General features: G+C 45.9%; 1 protein-coding gene across 1 annotated transcript in view; it reads right to left on the reverse strand.

Moving 5' to 3' along the window:
- INSR (insulin receptor) overlaps positions 1-21,011 on the reverse strand; it is a 137,942-nt gene that overhangs the window by 95,685 nt on the left and 21,246 nt on the right. The window contains 1 exon segment of the mRNA XM_048496934.1: positions 8,292-8,843. Coding sequence (XP_048352891.1) covers positions 8,292-8,843 — 552 coding nt within the window.

Below are 21,011 nucleotides of genomic sequence, written 5' to 3' on the forward strand. Positions count from 1 at the left end.
GGAGGATCTACCACAGCATCAGTCAGCTTTCTACCTTTGGAGCAGGGGAAATGGAGGAGGAGGAGGAGTTTGGATTGATATCCCCCCCTTTCTCTCCTGCAAGGAGGCTCAAAGGGGCTTACAATCTCCTTTCCCTTCCCCTCCCACCCCACAGCAAACACTTTGTGAGGTGGGTGGGGCTGAGAGAGCTCTGAAGAACTGTGACTAGCCCAAGGTCACCCAGCTGGCATGTGTTGGAGTGCACAGGCTAATCTAGTTCCCCAGATAAGCCTCCACAGCTCAAGTGGCAGAGCGGGGAATGAAACCCGGTTCTCAAGGTTAGAGTGCACCTGCTCTTAACCACTACACCATAGGTGTCAAACTCATGGCCCTCCAGATGTTATGGACTACAGTTCCCATCATCCCCTGCCAGCATGATGCTGGCAGGGGATGATGGGAACTGTAGTCCATAACATCTGGAGGGCCGCGAGTTTGACACCTGTGCACTACACCATGCTGGCTCTCCACGCTGGAAAGGAGTTTTAGATTTCCCCTCCTTTGCAATGTGCCGGGTATCTGAGGGCTAACCGCCTCCCTGGTCCAAGCCAGAATGATTCCAAAGTGTTATTTCTGCTGGGTGGCAGGGGCGGGGACAGAATGATTCTGGTGGGATTTCGCTTAAAAAGACATTGGCTTCAGTCACCACACGGTACCCACTGGCGAGGTATCCTTGGTTGGAGTCACCCTGGATCCCAAGGGAGAATGTTCGAGTGGTAGGCTATGTGACACTTTGATTGCCTACACCAGGGATGGCGAACCTATGGCACTCAGAGCCCTCTCTGTGGGCACGAGCAAACAGAGTCGCCCTCCCCTCCCCCACACATCTAGGCTGGCCTGGGCCGCTGGGCTTGATTATTAGCATTAAGTTTTGGGGAATCAGTGTAGGTAACCCTGTTAAGCGCTGTTAAACCCCACCAATTTTCATGTAAAGAACTAAAGCGTGATCCTTTACTCTGGGAGTAAGCTTGGTTGCTGGCAATGGGGCTTGCTTCTGCGTAAACCCTCTTAGGGTCATGATTCACCTGTTGGAAGAGTTGCACGGTTGCTTCAAAGCAAAGCCACCGACTACCACCAAGCTTACTCCCGAGTAACGCACGCCTCGGAGCCAACTGTTTTTCTAAACTAAGACCTCAGTATTCAGGTTAAATTGCCGTGTTGGCGCTTTGCGATAAATAAGTGGGTTCTGGGTTGCCATCTGGGCACTCGGTCTCGAAAAGGTTCGCCGTCACTGGCCTACACCAGCCAAGCGGCGGTACTGCCCAAAGAGCCTTTGGAAAGTTGGCCAAGACACAGCTAGTGAGAAAGTCACGACTGCTTCCGTTCTCCACAGTCGTGTATCAGTTGAGAGGTGCTGCTCTTGTAAGAAAAGAAAAGAAACCGCACTTACACGGAAGCTCAAGAAAGAGTTTATCAAGCAGATTAAAATCAAGTGACTGTTTGGCTTCCTACAGAAGTCTGAAACCATTTTGCCACCACAGATTTCGAGTGAACACCACAGTGATAAGAATAAGAACATAAGAACAAGCCAGCTGGATCAGACCAGAGTCCATCTAGTCCAGCTCTCTGCTACTCGCAGTGGCCCACCAGGTGCCTTGGGGAGCTCACAGGCAGGATGTGAAAGCAATGGCCTTCTGCGGCTGTTGCTCCTGAGCACCTGGTCTGCTAAGGCATTTGCAATCTCAGATCAAAGAAGATCAAGATTAGTAGCCATAAATCGACTTCTCCTCCATACATCTGTCCAAGCCCCTTTTAAAGCTATCCAGGTGAGTGGCCATCACCACCTCCTGTGGCAGCATATTCCAAATACCAGTCACCCGTTGCGTGAAGAAGTGTTTCCTTTTATTAGTCCTAATTCTTCCCCCCAGCATTTTCAATGAATGCCCCCTGGCTCTAGTATTGTGAGAAAGAGAGAAAAATGTCTCTCTGTCAACATTTTCTACCCCAGGCATAATTTTATAGACTTCAATCATATCCCCCCTCAGTCGTCTCCTCTCCAAACTAAAGAGTCCCAAACGCTGCAGCCTCTCCTCATAAGGAAGGTGCTCCAGTCCCTCAATCATCCTCATTGCCCTTCTCTGCACTTTTTCTATCTCTTCGATATCCTTTTTGAGATGTGGCGACCAGAACTGAACACAGTACTCCAAGTGCGGTCGCACCACTGCTTTATAATGTACTAGATGACAAGCACGTGTTACTGCAAAACAGTTTCTAAGTGTGAAAATTACACCAGCACGCCCTGTTCCAGGCATCTGATTTGCTGACAAAGTTTAACTGCTGAGCAGCCTCCAACCTTATGTTTGCGTGCTTCCAGCAGCAGTTTGCCTTGGTGTGTGCCCTGGGCAACACAGCCCCTGCGTCCACAGGCACCAACCCTGCCAGAACCTCCCAACTGTCAGGTTCTATGACTGAAGTTCTGTGACAAAGGACTCTAGATTCTTGATCAGAAGTCTTTACTGGAAACAACAGCACGTGCCGGGTTTTGCAAAAGCCAGTTCTAACCACCCTTCAATTATCCCCACGCAGCAACCAAAAATCCCCCCCTCCCCTTTTTCCATGGAATGTGAGAACGACACAGCGGGGAGAAACACCCATTGGGGAGGCAAGCACCCCCAAGGTAAGATCAGCTATAGACCAGCCAAATGCCGCTGCCGCCCCCTTCGGAGTTGGCGCCATGGTCATTCCTAGTTATCTATAGCTGCAAGCTGAAAGGAAGGGAAAGGTCCATTAATATAGGAGAGGGGAGTCCTTTCTCCGGAGTAGAGAAGAGGTTTTTTTAATTTATATCCCCCCTTTCTCTCCTGCAGGAAACTCAAAGGGGCTTACAATCTCCTTGCCCTTCCCCCCTCACAACAAACACCCTGTGAGGTAGGTGGGGCTGAGAGAGCTCCGTGACTAGCCCAAGGTCACCCAGCTGGCGTGTGTGGGAGTGTACAGGCTAATCTGAATTCCCCAGATAAGCCTCCACAGCTCAGGCGGCAGAGCTGGGAATCAAACCCGGTTCCTCCAGATGAGATACACGAGCTCTTAACCTCCTACGCCACTGCTGCTCCTGCTGCTGCATTCACACAGTAGGTGTGAATGCCCTCACCTGAGGGCATGTCTTTGAGGGAAGGAGAAAGTGCACCTTGACACCAAGCAGAATACCTGACTCTCTTCCTGCACTTCTGGGTTTGAGTGTTGTTCCAGGGTCAAATAAAAAATGGGGAAAGATGCCATGAAGGCGTGCCAGAAGTCAGACAAACATCCATTAAGTCATCAGATACCTTTATACCTCATACACAGTAATGACTCACACAACTTCCATAAGCCAAAGAAAGGAATTTAGATTCACGCCATCCTTCTTTCCTTTGATATGCTGGCCTTCCTGCCAGAGGCGTAGCTCCAAGGGGATGGGGGCGGCCCACCGGGTGCATGCCCCGGTGGGGGTGTGGCGAGGGTGTTCCAGGGGTATTCCAAGGCAGAGAATGTAGGCACCGGACAAGGAAATTATTTTATATTAAGCCAGTCAATGCCTTTTACATCTCTGTGCTGACAACCGTAAGCTGAGGCAAAATCATGTAGGCCTTAATCAAGCTCTCTGAAAAAGATTCTGGTAAAAATACAGCTTAAAGTCATTGAACAGAATCATAAAAAAGTGTCTTTGTTAAGAGAAAGCATTCAGTGTTCCTGCATTCCAGAAAAATATACTTTTTTATGCTTGTGCGCAAGTCAAAGCTCATGAAAATAATATCTTCAACTAAAGCATAATCTAAAAGCACAGACCCAGAAATTAGAAAATAGAAATAAAGCATTTGAACATTTCGGCTAAAGCATACTTATATGTAACTTAATCAAGTCTTTTTGAAGACGTTTTTAATATTAAAAATTCTTGCTTAAAAATATAGCAAAGGCGTATTGTCGAAGGCTTTCACGGCCGGAATCACTTGGGTGCTGTGTGGTTTCCGGGCTGTATGGCCGTGTTCTAGCAGCATTCTCTCCTGACGTTTCGCCTGCATCTGTGGCTGGCATCTTCCTCTGAAGATGCCAGCCACAGATGCAGGCGAAACGTCAGGAGAGAATGCTGCTAGAACACGGCCATACAGCCCGGAAACCACACAGCACCCATAGCAAAGGCACTTTGCTTTCTAAACAGCCCTATTGTTTCTTCCCACAATCCAAAGAAAAGATACTTTCACTTAGCAACTAGATGAAAAAGTGTGTGTGTAAGAAAAGAACTGGTCGGCAGAATTAAAGCAAAGTGTGAGTCAAGCCATGTGAGAAACCATATTCTTAAGAATGCTATTTAACAATGTATCGCCATGATTAACAATGATGAGAATATTGAAACGTCCTGAATTGACAGGATTTGGCTTTGCAACATTTATGGTGCATCAGCTGTTTTTACTCTATAAGAACTGTGACATTTGTATAAACAGGGCGACTCCTCTGATTCTAAATAGACCCTCTGTTGGTTTGGAATAAAAATTATATATTTAATTCTATTCCTTGTCGGCTCAAGCTTATTAGCTAATTTTTTTATTAAACACGTTACCCCGATGGTAACAAGAACACACCAGTGCGTGGGGCTCTTTCCCCCCTTGCTACGCCTCTGCTTCCTGCTAAGAGCTCAGAATGGTGTATAGCAGTGGTGGCGAACCTATGGCACGGGTGCCAGAGGTGGCACTCAGAGCCCTCTCTGTGGGCACGCACAGAGTCGCCCCCCCCCCCCACACACACATCTAGGCTGGCCTAGGCCACTGGGCTCGATTATTAGCATTAAACCTAAGACCTACTTTTGGGGAAGCAGCGTAGGTAACCCTGTTAAGCACTGTTAAACCCCACTATTTTCATGCAAAGAACTAAAGCACGATCCTTTACCTGGGAGTAAGCTCGGTTGCTGGCAATGGGGCTTGCTTCTGAGCAAACCCTCCTAGGGTCGTGATTCACCTGTTGGAAAAGTTGCACGGTTGCTTCAAAGCAAAGCCACCGACTACCACTAAGCTTACTCCCAAGTAAAGCACGCCTCGGAGCCAACCATTTTTTTCTAAACTAAAACCTCAGTATTCAGGTTAAATTGCCATGTTGGCACTTTGCGATAAATAAGTGGGTGTTGGGTTGCAACTTGGGCACTCGATCTCGAAAAGGTTCGCCACCACTGGTGTATAGTCTTGGGGTTCTTCAGTGATATGGAGGGGCAGAGTAAGTGATAGAGACAAGACCCCCCCCCCCTCATCTTCATGAGCCAAGCTGAGACTCACACCCAGACCTCCCTGGTCCAAATCCAGCACTCTGATCATTGCCAGTCTGTTCAGAGGGTGCAGATCTTGCAGCGACTGAGAGCGTAAGTAGGTGGAAGAAGGGAAGAAACCTTCAAACCACACAGCCTTTGTTCAGATGTGGGCAAAGGAGAGGGGAAAGTCACCCTGCCTGTAAAAGCAGAATGCCATGCTAGGCAGCGGGACTAAATGCTGTCACTCTCAGCAGGGGCTGACCAGACATGGGGAGGTTAAGAATGTTGCCTTCGGCTGCCAAATTTCCCCAAGACTCTCCCAAGCCCCTGGATCAGCCCTTCTTAAATCAACCATTCAGTCAGTTCGGTCACTATTTCTGCCTGAGAATGAATGAATGAATGAATGAATGAATGAATGAATGAATGAATGAATGAATGAATGAATGAATGAATCTATCTATCTATCTATCTATCTATCTATCTATCTATCTATCTATCTATCTATCTATCTATCTATCTATCTATCTATCTATCTATCTATCTATCTATCTATCTATCTATCTATCTATCTATCTATCTATCTATCTATCTATCCATCCATCCATCCATCCATCCATCCATCCATCCTTTAGACTTTTATACCGCCCTATCCCCGGGGGGCTCCAGGCAGTGTACAACATGTAAACATGATACAATCATAAAATAACTAAAAACCTTTAAAAGCAGCGATAAGAACAGTAAAACTAAGTATACTAATGTAGTACAGGCAAGTATATATATAAATATAAATGGCGTCCAGCAACTCGATTTTCAAAGTCCTCTTCCCAAGAGGGAGGAACGGCGAGTCCCATTAGGTGACAAACGGCCCAGTTGTAAAGGGCCTAAAAGGGGGGGGGGGGCACTATCAGCGGCCGGTCCCTCCAAAGGCCCGGTGGAACAGCTCCGTCTTACAGGCCCTGCAGAACTCACCAAGGTCCCGTAGGGCCCAGACAGCTGGAGGGAGAGCGTTCCACCAGGCCGGGGCCAGAGCCCTAAAGGCCCTGGCCCGCGTGGAGGCCAGCCACATCATCGAGGGGCCAGGGACCACCAGTAGATTGGCCTCTACTGATCGAAGAGGCCGTACAGGGACATATGGGGTGATGCGGTCTTGAAAATACGATGGTCCCAGGCCGCGTAAGGCCTTAAAGGTCAGCATCAACACCTTGAAGATGATTTGGAACTCTACTGGGAGCCAATGCAGCTGACGCAGCAGAGGCTGGATGTGAACCCAGAATTTGTGCCTTGACCAAAGACCAAGGGCCCAGAAGTTGCCTTTCTGAAGTGTCCAGGTTCCTGCGAATCAGCACATGAAACAGCTGTTCCTGGTTCAAACATTAGCATCTTAATCTATAAATCTCTCAGAGTTATCTGCCCCCACCCCCCACATCTCCTGGGAGAGCTGATGCCAGTCAGAGAAGGGGAAACAGAGCTCAATGGACCAACAGTCGACTCAGTATCTGAGACAGGGACTGTCAGTGGATTCACTTTGCCCTTTGTCCTATTCAAAAGCTTATAGGAAATTAAAAGGTCAACTATTGGATAGAGAGTTCTCCACCTTAATCACCGCAGCCAAGAAAACGTGCTCCCCCCTGTATTTTTCTCTCCCATTTGAACGGGGGCCACTTGGCACACTACCTGTATTGCTTAATAAACCCTGTTCAAAGGAGAGCCATAATGCTCGCCAGGTTCAATGTTATGCCTTCTGCCTTGTTACATGGCAGATTTAATAAGCAAGAAAAGGCTAAAAGATTGTGCCCATGTAACGATGGGTCAGTTGAATCTCTGGCCCACCAATTACTCCACTGTCTCAGATTCAAGGAAATCAGATCCAAGTATGTGAATCTCACTCCTTTACATTTACCCGACCTCCCCGATTTATTTAGATTACACCACTTGTTGGACAATCCTGATCCTTCTCTCTGTGTGATAGTGGCAGACTTTCTCCTGGAAATTACTAAATGCCAGTAGATTTCCTTCGTCCTAACATGTATATCCTGTATATCCTGTATCTGAGACAGTCAAATGTGGAGGTGCCACGGAAGCCACACCGAACCGTAGAGTCACACTGCAGGGACTTTTACAGTAAAGAAATGAAAAAGGGGCGGGGGGAGATTCCCCTCCCTCTTAAATTCAGAGGAGCACAAGCACAGCCACGTGCATTTTAAGATTTATGTTTAATTCTGCTTTGTGCATTTCAAACATTTGAATGTGTACATTTTAAACGTGTGGTCAGCATGCGGTTTTTATTATTTTTAATCATTATTGTAACTACCCTGGGTCTTTTGGAGAGAAGCAGATAGAAATATTCTAAATAAATAACCAAACCTACCTGTAACAAAGACAGGTGGGCCAAGAATATGCGAGCTAAGGGTGGGGGGCACACCAATTTAAAATATAAATTTTACGTATTTTTATGTAAATTATGATGTTTTATGATGTTTTAAATTGTTTTATTATTGATGGACACCGCCCTGAGACTTCGGGGAGGGCGGTATATAAATATAATAAATAAGTTAATAAGTTAATAAATAAATGAATGAATGAATGAATGAATGAATGAATGAATGAATGAATGAATGAATGAATGACCACAAGGAGAATCAGAGTCGTCAAGTGGCAATGAAGTGAGCAGCCTGGCACAAGATGCGCATCTTCGGAAGACCTGCTCCAGTTGCCACCATACCTGAGGCTAGACAGGTGCCTTGAACAAAAACTCTGGAATTCCCATCCCAAGGGAGATTCCTTTGTCTCCCCCTATTCTACCAGCGGGTGAAGACTTGGTTTTGTTTGGCATAGCAGCAATAATGGCTACTGGCCCTCCTCTGGTAATTGGTTGTTGTACGTTTTACGGAATTGTTTTATAATTTAAAATGTTGATTTTAATATTTAAATCTCCTTCATGTGTGCAAACCTCCTCAGGTTTGCACCTGAGGTAGAAAAGGTTGAAAAGCAGCAGCATCAATATATTTTAAATAAGTAACTGAGACTGGTTGCGCTGGCCTACCTCTCTGGCAGTGCTCGTAGGTCCAGCAGCGCTCAATGAAGTTGCCGTTGATGACGGTAGCTGGGCAGCTGCTCTTCCCTTGCACCATTCCAGGGCAGACGTCGCCACACTCCTCCTTGTTGTCCTTGTTCAACTTAATGTAGTTGTCTTCTGCAGAGTCCAGAATCCGAGACCAGTCGATGGTGGACAGATAGCAGAGTTCGTCGTTCTTCTCGATCCTCACCGTGCCACGGGTCACGTTCATCAGGCTGTAAAGGCCGATCTCCTTCAAATGAACCATCTCAAAGATGACCAAGGCGTAGTTGAAGAAGAGTTGAGTCCCTCGGATCACGGTCAGGTTAGGGAAAAGCTTCTTCAAGCTCTCTAGGCCATAGACCCGGAAGAGCAGCAAGTAGTCTGTGATCATTGTCAGTTTGGGAAAGCTGAGATCCCGGAAGTCAGCAGCCTTCGTTTTGAACATGAGGAGGATCTGCAAGTGCCCCTCGATCACAGTGCAATTTTCAAGCAAGCCGAACTTGGTTATATTGTTCCGGATGTCGATGCTGTCACAAACTGGAAGAGAAGCAGAGACAACAACAACAAAAGGGTTTTTTTAAAGAAAACATTCAAGTTCACGCTCTAATCTCAACAACATACATATCCTCCAACCTATGCCCTTGCAACAGCATACAAGTAGAAACATTAGAGCATATCATGTTTCACTGTCCAAATAGGGAATGCTTAAGGTATAAGTATTGACCATTGTTTACATCTTTTAATGTAGATATGACGGATGATCAAAGGATAAAGTATTTCCTGGATGGATCAAATCAGGATTTTTCTGAATTAGTTGCCAAGTTTCTGTTGGATATAATTGGCACATCTGCTAAGGGAGATTTTTATATTAAATGATGGTTATTTGAGTTGTAACTATGTTATTCTGGTTGTAAAACGTTTCTGGTTACAAATTGTTTTACTGTATGATGCCAATAAAGGCTTTGTGTGTGTGTATATCCTCCAACCATCCCTGCAGATCTGAAAACCTCATTTATAAGGTTACTCCAGAAAAAAAGTTTCTCTATAAAACCAGTAGATAAAATAGAGGCTGATGCCAGCTAAAAGCAACAAACCCCGTCCACTCTTGGCATCTGCCCATTTTGGCAGTGGACAAAGCGGTCCATACTTGTGGAAGCAGAGTTGAAGATTCCCAGCGCACAGGGCAGAAAGAGGTGGAATGGTAAGAAGATTCCAGGTCTCTTCATGTGTTCAAACAGAGCTGAGGTGAGCAGAGGCGTATCGGCGGGAAATAGTGCCTGGAGACAACCCCTTCTCCAGATGCCCACCCGCCACCACCCCGTGTATGGGGGGCGTGGCTTGGGGGTGCCAAGCCCCACCAACCGGCCCGGATGGAGGCTGGGAGTGTGGCTCGGGGGTGGGGCCATCAGCTGCTGAGCCCCGCCCCCAGCCTCCGGGTAGGCCCACAGGGCCCGGGGAGGGCAAAAGTCAGCCTGCATGGAGGCCGAGGCTCAGCAGCAGCGGGTAACCCAGGTGGGCACTGCAGCTGCCCACCGCTGAGCCCCGCTCCCCCACTTCGGGGGGCAGGGCTCAGTGTTGTGCACCCGGGGATATGGGTGACCCCATGTCCCTATAGGTCAGTGATGGGTAACCTATGGCACGGGTGCCAGAGGTGGCACTCGGAGCCCTCTCTGTGGGCATGCACAAACAGAGTGCCCCCCCCCTCACATCTAGGCTGGCCTGGGCCACTGGGCTCGATTATTAGCATTAAACCTAAGACCTAGTTTTGGGAAAGCAGTGCAGGTAACCCTGTTAAGTGCTCTTAAACCCCACTGATTTTCATATGAAGAACTAAAGTGTGATCCTTTACCTGGTAGTAACCTTGGTTGCTGGCAGTGGGGCTTGCTTCTAAGTAAACCCTCTTAGGGTCATGATTCACCCATTGGAAGAGTTGCACGGTTGCTTCAAAGCAAAGTCACTGACTACCACCAAGCTTACTCCTGACTAACGCACGCCTCGGAGCCAACTGTTTTTTCTAAACTAAAACCTCAGTATTCAGGTTAAATTGCCGCGTTGGCATTTTGCAATAAATAAGTGGGTTTGGGGTTGCAATTTGGGCACTCTGTCTCGAAAAGGTTCGCCATCACTGCTATAGGTCGTAGGCCTCTGGAGGTGAGCTGATGTTCCAAATGACATTCCTCTCCTTAATCATACAAAACAGTTCCTTAGGGATGCCCATGGCCATTGAAAGAATTTCTTCAGGAAACATGGCTCTTGCTTCCGAGATCTAGTTCTCCTTAAAGCACACAGATCCACTTCAGGCTGTAGGAAGGGCCCCCATGGTGGAATGTTCCCAGCAGACCAGACACCCGGCACAGCAAAACCCTTCTGTTTAACGTCTAGAGCAGTGTTTCCCAACCTTTTCGATGTCAGGGTACCCTTGACCTCACTCTTCATATCTCACGGTACCCCTGCCGCCACCTTTCACCTTCCCCTCCCATTGCCCCTGCTTGCCACACACCCCACCTTCCCCTCCCAGGGTAAAGGGTAGCACTGGGGTGGTGGTGGCTGCTGACCTTGTGGCAGGCCCTGCCCCATGGGCCAGCTCCATGTCCTTGCTGGTGCTGGTGGGAGACACCACAAAAATGAGGGGGGGCGGCAGTGTTGCCAAGGTACCCCTTGGACAAGCTCATGGCACCCCAGGGTACCAGGGAACCCTGGTTGAGAATGGCTCCTCCAAGCCAAAAAAAAATTAATTTGTGTATTAACAAATCATGCAGACATTCTGTCCATTGAGATCTGGGTTGTATTCAGTGCAGGATGGTTCAAATTAAGAAAATGCAGCCTTTCCTCACACTGTAGTATGCAACACACACACACAAGCTATTTGGCCTCTTACAGAAGGAACAGAAGCTTGTAAACTATGAAGAGTCCAGTCCCTTGGAGGTTGTCTTTTGCCAATGAACAGCCAAGCAGGTAGGTTTCTATTATATCCACCCCTCACCCCCCCACCTCCCGCAAATAACAAATGTTCAAGGATACATTGCAAAGAAAGGGTTCATTAATTCGGTGACTTGCTACCGTCACGCATGACCTGCTCACAGGCAGGAGGCAGAAAAACAAGGCATCAGGGGGTCACGCGGGTCCAGCCAGACCTAGCAGCAGTTGGGATCTGACCAGCAGCACTGGCTACATTCTACATTCTAATACTCTTTACTCATTGAATATTGGAGATACTGACTCTTTCAATTGATTGGAACGCAATAGGAGTGTTGCAGGTTTCGTGCCTTATGGACAATGTTTATGACATCCTATACGATGCCTTTGAGAATTTATTACTAAGTACAGTCCCATTACATAAGAACATAAGAACTAGCCTGCTGGATCAGACCAGAGTCCATCTAGTCCAGCACTCTGCTACTCGCAGTGGCCCACCAGGTGCCTTTGGGAGCTCACGTGCAGAATGTGAAAGCAACGGCCTTCTGCTGCTGCTGCTCCTGAGCACCTGGTCTGCTAAGGCATTTGCAATCGGAGATCAAGGAGGATCAAGATTGGTAGCCATAGATTGACTTCTCCTCGCACATAATCGTGTTCCAAGCCTTTACCAAAGCTATCCAGGGTGCAGTGGCCATCACCACCTCCTGGGGCAGCATATTCCAAACACCAATCACACGTTGCGTGAAGAAGTGTTTCCTTTTATTAGTCCTAATTCTTCCCCCCAGCATTTTCAATGAATGCCCCCTGGTTCTAGTATTGTGAGAAAGAGAGAAAAAATTCTCTCTGTCAACATTTTCTACCCCATGCATAATTTTATAGACTTCAATCATATCCCCCCTCAGACGTCTCCTCTCCAAACCAAAGAGTCCCAAACGCTGCAGCCTCTTCTCATAAGGAAGGTGCTCCATTCCTTCAATTACGTTTCTTAAGTTGCCTATGTGCCCTCATTGTATGTTTTGATTACCTTTTATATATCCAGCGAATACGACACGCCATGTAAGCAACATATAAGTTTATGAATAATCTATTGGAATGGCTTATGAATTATCTACGACTTTATACTCAAATCCAATTGTATATACCACTTTGAAGCCTTGCTGCCTTGTATCACTATATATACAGTCCATGTTTCTTGGGCTTGGCTGGCCTAAAAATTTTTAGCACATTCTACAATCGCCAGCAATTTCTCTTCTGCCGTTTTTCACCCGCTCGGTAATTTCAAAACTTCAACCTGATTCTAAATTCATTTATACTGCAAAAATAGCTTAAATTAAAGGGATTTGAACAATCAAGCCAAGAACACCAAGATAAGTCACTATTTAAACCATGTTTCCACTGACATTTATCAACTTGCTGAGCAAGCCTGCATACCAGTGGGTTGCTGTTAACAACTCAAACAAGTTGGCGCGCAACCTGCCAGAGCCGTTTATACAACCTCAGAGCGTAATCCCAAAATCTTTGGTCCCACCGCTGTGAGGTCACTGGGCAAGAGTACTGGCTCCTAGATGGAGGCTGCAGTTGTAGCCATGCTTACCTGGAAAAAATGGTATTGGCTGCGGTGGGCTTTCCGGGCTGTCTTGTAGGAACCAGATCCACCAGACCACGGCCACACGGCCCAGAAAACCCACAACAACCAGTTGAGTCCAGCTGTGAAAGCCTTCGACAATACAAAGTGGTATTGGTTCCCATGAATTTCAACAGAGACAAATGTAAGATTAGGCACATAGGCAGAAAAAAGGAAATGCACAGATATAGGATGGGGGACACCTGGCTTGACAGCACGACATGTGAAACAGATTTGGGAATCTTAGTAAATCACAAATTGAACATGAGTCAGCAGTGTGATGAAACAATCAAGAAAGACAATGCAATTCTGGGCTGCATCAATAGGGGTATAGTGTTTAGATGGAGGTGTTGGAAGTGAAGGACTTTGTTACGCTGTTTCCTGCCTCAACCTACAGAGGGGGGCTTTTTTACTAGAGAGCTAGTGGCTAGATAGGGACCTAGGGATTTGACACCTTAATTTTACCATGCCGGAATCTGGTCCCCGATGTTAGACCGATTACTCTCGGTGGACTTCCTTCCTTCCGGCTTCTTCCTCGACCCCTTCTCACCCACTTCTTCCTGCCATGCCTAGAGAGAGGATGGATGCTCCTCGCATCCATCTCCATCCAGCTAGATTAAGATAGCATAGTGACTCTATCTACCTACCTTTCTATCCAGAATGGAGTTCACTAATAAATACTCTTTTTATGATGTAGAAAACTATAACTGACTCCTAATTTCAGTGTAAGCTGTTTGCCGCACATTGGGACTCATGACGCATTAAAGCACGCACATTACCTATGGCGCTTCTGCTGTGTTCTAGCCACCCGTGCCGCTCAGCTTCCACAACTACCACAAAGAGATAACCTCCAATCACCAGGATTTCTTATCCCAACAGGTTATGGGCCCAGGGCACTCAACCTGCTGAGCCAGCCAATGCCTGCTTTAGCCCACACTTTTTCTTTTTACTTTATGACGAGATCCCCACCCGCTTTTTACCTGTGCCGGTTGAAAGAGCTTCGGGTACCGACGGAGTTAAGTTTCTGCCGTTTTTCCCAGAGGCTTAGAGAGTGCAAAAGCCCCTAGTGACTTTTTGACAAACTTTTCTTTTGTACCATTTCTTAACGACTTTGTCACGACTTTCACAAAAAGACGACTTCTTCCTTTCTCTCGATGGACCACTTCCTCTTTGATGATTCGACCTAAAGACCCGAGCTTTTCAGAGCATGAATGCGAGCGAGATTGCGCGCTTTCCTGACCGCAGAAGACCTTCATTCACGCTCTTGATCTATTAATCTCACTAGGAAATGCTGCAACCGAGGGCAGCAAAAACGCCTTGGAAGGAAATTCAAACTCGTAGTGCCTTTGCGTTTTCACCAGTCCCAACGAAACGTTCAGCCCCGCTTTCACACATAATTGATATGACTTCTCAAGAAGAGATGTAATGGACACTTTTAAATGAGATTGTAATAATCGGGGAGGCTATTCGAATGTCCATGTTTTAAAGCCGCAGACTATATTTACTATGGTACCAAGAAGGGACACCTTTCATGAATCACCTGCAAAAACTTCAGCAATGTTTCACTGCTCTTAAAAAAATGAATCTACCAGGAAATGTCTGATCTAGATAAGCAGCCCGTAATATTTCTAACTCTACCAGAGATTCTTTGCACCTCTCGTTGCTAATTTGGGAACAGAGGGAAGGTTTAAAATTCTCTCAAGCTGTAGAAGGAGATCAAAATGTAGGCATTTCACGGTGATGTAATGGATGGAAATGCAGGGAAAAGTCAGTCTTCCTAGTCTTTGGAACATACGCCTTTTAAGGCATCCTTCCATTCTAAACAAAAGGGCAGAATCTCGGTAAATGCAAACACCAGAGAGATGGCTTTGGAGGAAGGGGAGCTCAACCCTTTAGAGGAAGGGGGGCCCAACCCGATGGAAGAGATCACGTGACCACCAGAGCCAGGGAAAGTTCCTTTGATGTGCAATTTGGCCACAGCAATAAAAATACCTATAGGCCATGCGGTCCCAACCAGGGATTCACCTCTAACAAAGAGATCATTTGTTACAAATGCCAACAGCCAGGTCACAAAGCGAATCGCTGTTTCAACAACAGCCAGCCACCAGGGGGAGACTCTTCGACTAAAAGATTCCCTAAGCAAGGACAATCTGAGCAAGCTTTTAAGAATCGCAATTTTTACACCGTGCACATAAAAGGTGACAAAAATGACTGTTTAATTGATAGTGGTGCCTCATGCAATGTCCTCAACAGATTAGGACCACCAGAACTGAGTAAAACTCAAGGAAACAAAGAATTTATATGGGAAATGATACGTAGGTTCTCTCATCATATTCAGGGACTGCAGAGATCCCTTGTATATTGCCTGATAAATGAAGTTGCTAATTTTACCATTGAAAAATGCATAATATGGTAACCAGAGATGACCAATCTTTTGCTGTCAATAGCTGAAATGGAAAAGCTATGAATTTTGAATTGAATTTTAAAATGGGAAATGTTATGTTACAAAGGAAGAGGAATTGTGTCTCATTGCATCTCAAATGAATGGACTGTACCCACCAATCAATTGCCTGATGTTCCTAAGAATGCAGAACAAAAAATAAACTTGAACTTGAAAAATGCAATGATGATTTCAAAACCAATTTAGCAAAAGCCTGCAACCACAAAAAAATTGCTTCTGAGCATATGGCATCAACGCTTCAGGCCACTGTGCACATGATACAATCCTGAAAATGCATAAAGAAGGTTTGACTAAAGATATTGTTTTCTTGGAAAAACTGTGTTCCAAACTTTTCTTGTGATTCTTGTTCACAAGCTTTCAAAGCTGTGAACACATCTTATCCTAAACAGAGTGAGAGAAAAACTAAGCAACCTCTGGATCTAGTGCAGACTCTGACATTTGTGGGCTACTTCCTGAAACGATTGGTAAATTCTAAATATTTTCTGACATTTATTGATGATTGCCTTAGATATGTAACCACATTTCTTTGAGAGAGAAAGATCTGAGACTTTGGACAGGTTTCTATGACCATGTCAGAATGAAGCAGAACAAGTTCCAGCTGTAAATATTCAAGTACTATCAAGTGATGGTGCTGGAGAATACACATCCAGAGCCATGCAGGACTTCATGAAATTCGAAGGAATTCAACACCAGACCACGGTTCCATATTGCCCAGCTCAAAATGGCACTTCAGAAAGAGCTAATCGAAGCCTACTGACTGCTGCAGCAGCATGCTCATTAATGCACATCTCCCTCAGCACTTCTAGGGAGAAGGAATCATGGACAGTAACATACATACACAATAGGCTGCACACTAGAGCCACAGTACCTAACACCTTTTGAACTTTGGCAAGGTTGCTAAGCTAATAATGGCAATAACTTTAAGAGGCCTTGGATGCAAAGCTTATGTATATGCTTGCAAAGAAAACAAAAAAGAGTAAGTTTGAACCAAGAGCCAAGAAAGCAATCTTCCTTGGATATTCTGCTCAATCAAAAGTTTATCGCTTGATGAACGCTGGATACACAAGAGATCATGATCAGCAGATCTGTTCAATTTGAGGGAAAATAAAATACATGTCTCCAGAGGGGGCACACAATGACTCAGACCAAGCCTCCCAGCAAGACTGGCTGATGTATCCTGTTGCCAACGATGCACAGAGAGATGACAGCGCAGATTTAGATGACAACCAAGATGTATTTGATGAACCAGAAGAAATTTCAGATGTAGATGTTGAACCAGAGTACCTACCAGTACCAGCTGTTGCAGAGGGGGAAGAAATCCCAAGAGATGAGGTGAGACGATCAGAACGCACAAACAAAGGAGTACCACCTGCAAGACTGGGACTTTCCTACCTCGCAAGACCAGCGTTAGATGAACCAAATCAATGGAAAGACTCTGATGAAATTTTTGATTCAACTGTCAACTTTACCACCATAAGAACTTTACTCAGCATTGCAGCTAGCAAGCAGATGCAAGTTCAACAGATAAAGATCGAATCCACATTTTTTAACGACGTGCTACTTCAAGCAGACTTTCAACAAAGCAAGGTTGACTAATGCTTTTATGTCAAGAACAGAAATGGAAAAAAGGACTTATATTTTTGTTTCTAATAAAGAATTGCTTTTAGTCTATGATGACCAAGATGATCACAAAGGATTACTACAATATCTGAAACTAACGTAACTTGAAATTAAGCTTAATTAGGAAAAGTTGCAATTGATTCATTTCAGGAATTCAAATAGAGAGAGAGAAAGATGGGAGTTTCCTTTTGAATCAACAACAGAAGATTACAGACCTAATCAACTTACTGGATCTACACGCATGCACATCCAGCTCCCATACCTCCATACAAGTCAATTATATCAAACAAGATGATCCTCCACTGAATTACTCTCTCATAACACCAAGTATAGAGAAGTTTTAGGAAAACTTTTATACATAAGTACATTGACCAATTCAGATATAGCAATAGCAGTTGGTTCATTGTGCAGAAAGACTGCTTCACCAACAAAGTTAAGGACTGGGAATGCACTGAAGACGCTTTCTAGATATACTGAAAGGAACTGCCACATCTTAAACTGAAACTGCCAGCTACTCAAAGATGCTACACTAATAGCTTGCGTTGATGCAGATTGGGCCGGAGGACTCAATCAACTGACAGAGCATCTACCAATGGGCAGATCATTTTCTTTGGTAATGGTCCTATTAGTTGGTCTAGTACCAAGCTACATTGATAACAGCAAGATCTACCACAGAAGCTACAGAATATGTGTCTGCTGCTCACGCTTGTCACGAAGTTACAGTGCATATGCCAACTCCTAAAGGATCTAGGCATAGACACACCCACTTCCTATACCAGTGTATGAAGATGAACCAAAGTTGCATTAAGCTATCTAAACAAGAAGATGTGAAGAAGCACTGCAAGCACATTGATGTGAAGTACCACATAGTGAGAAGACTAAAAAAGAATGGCTTTGACTCAACTGATCTACTGCCACACCACTGAGATGCTTTTGCAGACCTTTTCACTCAAACCCCTACCGAGACCTCGCTTTTGAGAAGTTTAGAAGCAAGATAAGTTTGACTACCTGAAAGTCAAGAAACATCGAGAGGGGGGTGGTTGGAAGTGAAGGACTTTGTTACGCTTGTTTCCTGCCTCAACCTACAGAGGGGGGCTTTTTTACTAGAGAGCTAGTGGCTAGATAGGACCCTAGGGATTTGACACCTTTACTCTATCATGCTGGTTCTATCCCTTTGATGTTGTGGACTGATACTCTCAGGGGCTTCCTTCCTTCCGGCTTCTTCCTCGACCCCTTCTCACCCACTTCTTCCTGCCATGCCTAGAGAGAGGATGGATGCTCCTCGCATCCATCCCCATCCAGCTAGATTAAGATAGCATAGTGACTCTATCTACCTACCTTTCTATCCAGAATGGAGTTCACTAATAAATACTCTTTTTATTAGATAAGAAACTATAACTGACTCCGACTTTCTTTTGTGTAAGCTTGCCGCACATTGGGACTCATCACGCACACGCACGCACACGAGGTAAGGGCTTCTGCTGTGTTCTAGCCACCCGTGCCGCTCTGCTAACTACGATAAAGAGATAATCTCCAACTACCAGGAGCTCTTATCCCAACAGGAGGGATGTAATAGTACCTCTCTATTCTGCACTGATCAGAGGTCCCCTCAAATCCTGTGTCCAGTTCTGGGCGCCGCAATTCTAGAAGGATATTGACAAGGTGGAACGGGTCCAGAGGAGGGCAACCAAAATGGTAAGCAGCCTGGAATCCACGCCCTACGAGCAGAGACTTAGGGAGCTGGGTGGGTTAAGTCTGGAAACAAGAAGGTTGAGGGGGGACATGATAGCCACGTTTTAAATATCTGAAGGGATGTCATGCTGAAGAGGGAGCGAGTATGTTTTCTGATGCTCCAGAGACTAGGACCAGGAGTCATGGGTTCCAGGGATGAAAAAAGAATTCCACCTAAACATTAGAAAGAACTTCCTGACCGTCAGGCCTGCTGGCCAGTGGAGTGTTCTGGAGTCTCCTTCTGTGAAGGTTTTTAAAGGGAGGCTGGATGGCCATCTATCGGGAGTGCTTTGATTGTGTGTTCCTGCATGAAAGGGGTTAGACTTGTTGGCCCTTGGGGTTGAATGTTGGCCCTTGAGTTGAATGTCAACTCAATGCATGGCAGCTGTGAAAAAGGCAAACTCTATGCTGGGGATAATTAGGAAAGGAGTTGATAATAAAACTGCAAGGATTGTCATGCCCTTATATAAAGCAGTGGTGCGACCGCACTTGGAGTACTGTGTTCAGTTCTGGTCGCCACATCTCAAAAAGGATATCGAAGAGATAGAAAAAGTGCAGAGAAGGGCAACGAGGATGATTGAAGGATTGGAGCACCTTCCTTATGAGGAGAGGCTGCAGCGTTTGGGACTCTTTAGTTTGGAGAGGAGACGTCTGAGGGGGGATATGATTGAAGTCTATAAAATTATGCATGGGGTAGAAAATGTTGACAGAGAGAATTTTTTCTCTCTTTCTCACAATACTAGAACCAGGGGGCATTCATTGAAAATGCTGGGGGGAAGAATTAGGACTAATAAAAGGAAACACTTCTTCACGCAACGGGTGATTGGTGTTTGGAATATGCTGCCACAGGAGGTGGTGATGGCCACTAACCTGGATAGCTTTAAAAAGGGCTTGGACAGATTTATGGAGGAGAAGTCAATCTATGGCTACCAATCTTGATCCTCCTTGATCTCAGATTGCAAATGCCTTAGCAGACCAGGTGCTCAGGAGCAGCAGCAGCAGCAGAAGGCCATTGCTTTCACATCCTGCATGTGAGCTCCCAAAGGCACCTGGTGGGCCACTGCGAGTAGCAGAATGCTGGACTAGATGGACTCTGGTCTGATCCAGCAGGCTAGTTCTTATGTTCTTATGTTCTTATGTCTCTTCCAACTCTATGCTTCTGTAAAATCCTCAGTACTGGAGAGCTGAGGGCACGAAGCGGGGAGGACAAAGGCCCCTTCTGCACACGCAAAATAATGTATTTTCAAACCACTTTCACAACTGGTTTGCAAGTGGATCTTGCTATTCCGCACAGCTTCAAAGAGCACTGAAAGCAGTTTGAAAGTGCATTATTCTGCATGTGCGAAATGAGCCAAAGTCACTTCTGTGGGGGATGAAGTGGGACACAGGGCCGCATCTCTATGTGAGCCTGACTGAGGACTTCGGCTTTCTCCTGGACTCACAACAAAAGGCACACTCTGCGAAGGCTTGCAGGCAGACTGCTGTCCCTTGCCTCCTTTTCTTTTATGTAGAAAAGCAGCCGTGAGTCTTGAAGGGGGGATCATGGCCCAGCTACAAGAGATTATGAAACACAGACCTTAACAAGTTTGCATTAAATTCAGATTTAATTTTCAGCAAGATTATGCTTCTGCTTTAAAAAATAATCTGAAACCAGTGTGGGGTGTTGTGGGGTTTCTGGGTTGCGTGGTCATGTTCCAGTAGCATTTTCTCCTGACGTTTCGTCTGCAACTGTGACTGGCATCTTCAGAGGATCTTCAGAAGATGCCAGCCACAGATGCAGGCAAAACGTCCAGAGAAAATGCTACTGGAACACAGCCTTACAGCCTGGAAAACCCACAACACCCCAGTGATTCTGGCCATGAAAGCCTTCAACAATACATGAAACCAGTCTGTCTGCTGATCTATCTGGTTAGCAGATTCCTAAAACAAGTAATGGTCCATGCCATCATTCAAGCACACTCAAGTTCATGAAAAAGACTAGTTGCGGTGGGTTTTCCGGGCTGTGTGGCCGTGGTCTGGTAGATCTTGTTCCTAACGTTTCGCCTGCACCTGTGGCCGTCATCTTCAGAGGTGCATCACAGAGAGACGTGTGTTACACACTTGGAAAAGAGTTTGGATTTATACCCAGCATTTCCCACCTGTAAGGTAGCTTACAAAGTTCCTTTCCCTTCCTCTCTCTACAACAGACCCTTTGTGAGGTAGGTGGGGCTGAGAGAGTCCTGAGAGAACTGTGACTAAACCAAAGTCACCCAGCAGGGATGTAGGAGTGTGGAAGCACATCTGGTTCACTAGATAAGCCTCTGCCACTCAGGTGGAGGAGCTGGGAATCAAACCCGGTTCTCTAGTCCACCTG

Source organism: Sphaerodactylus townsendi, linkage group LG05 (genome assembly GCF_021028975.2).
Source record: "Sphaerodactylus townsendi isolate TG3544 linkage group LG05, MPM_Stown_v2.3, whole genome shotgun sequence".
In the NCBI taxonomy this organism is placed as follows: domain Eukaryota; kingdom Metazoa; phylum Chordata; class Lepidosauria; order Squamata; family Sphaerodactylidae; genus Sphaerodactylus; species Sphaerodactylus townsendi.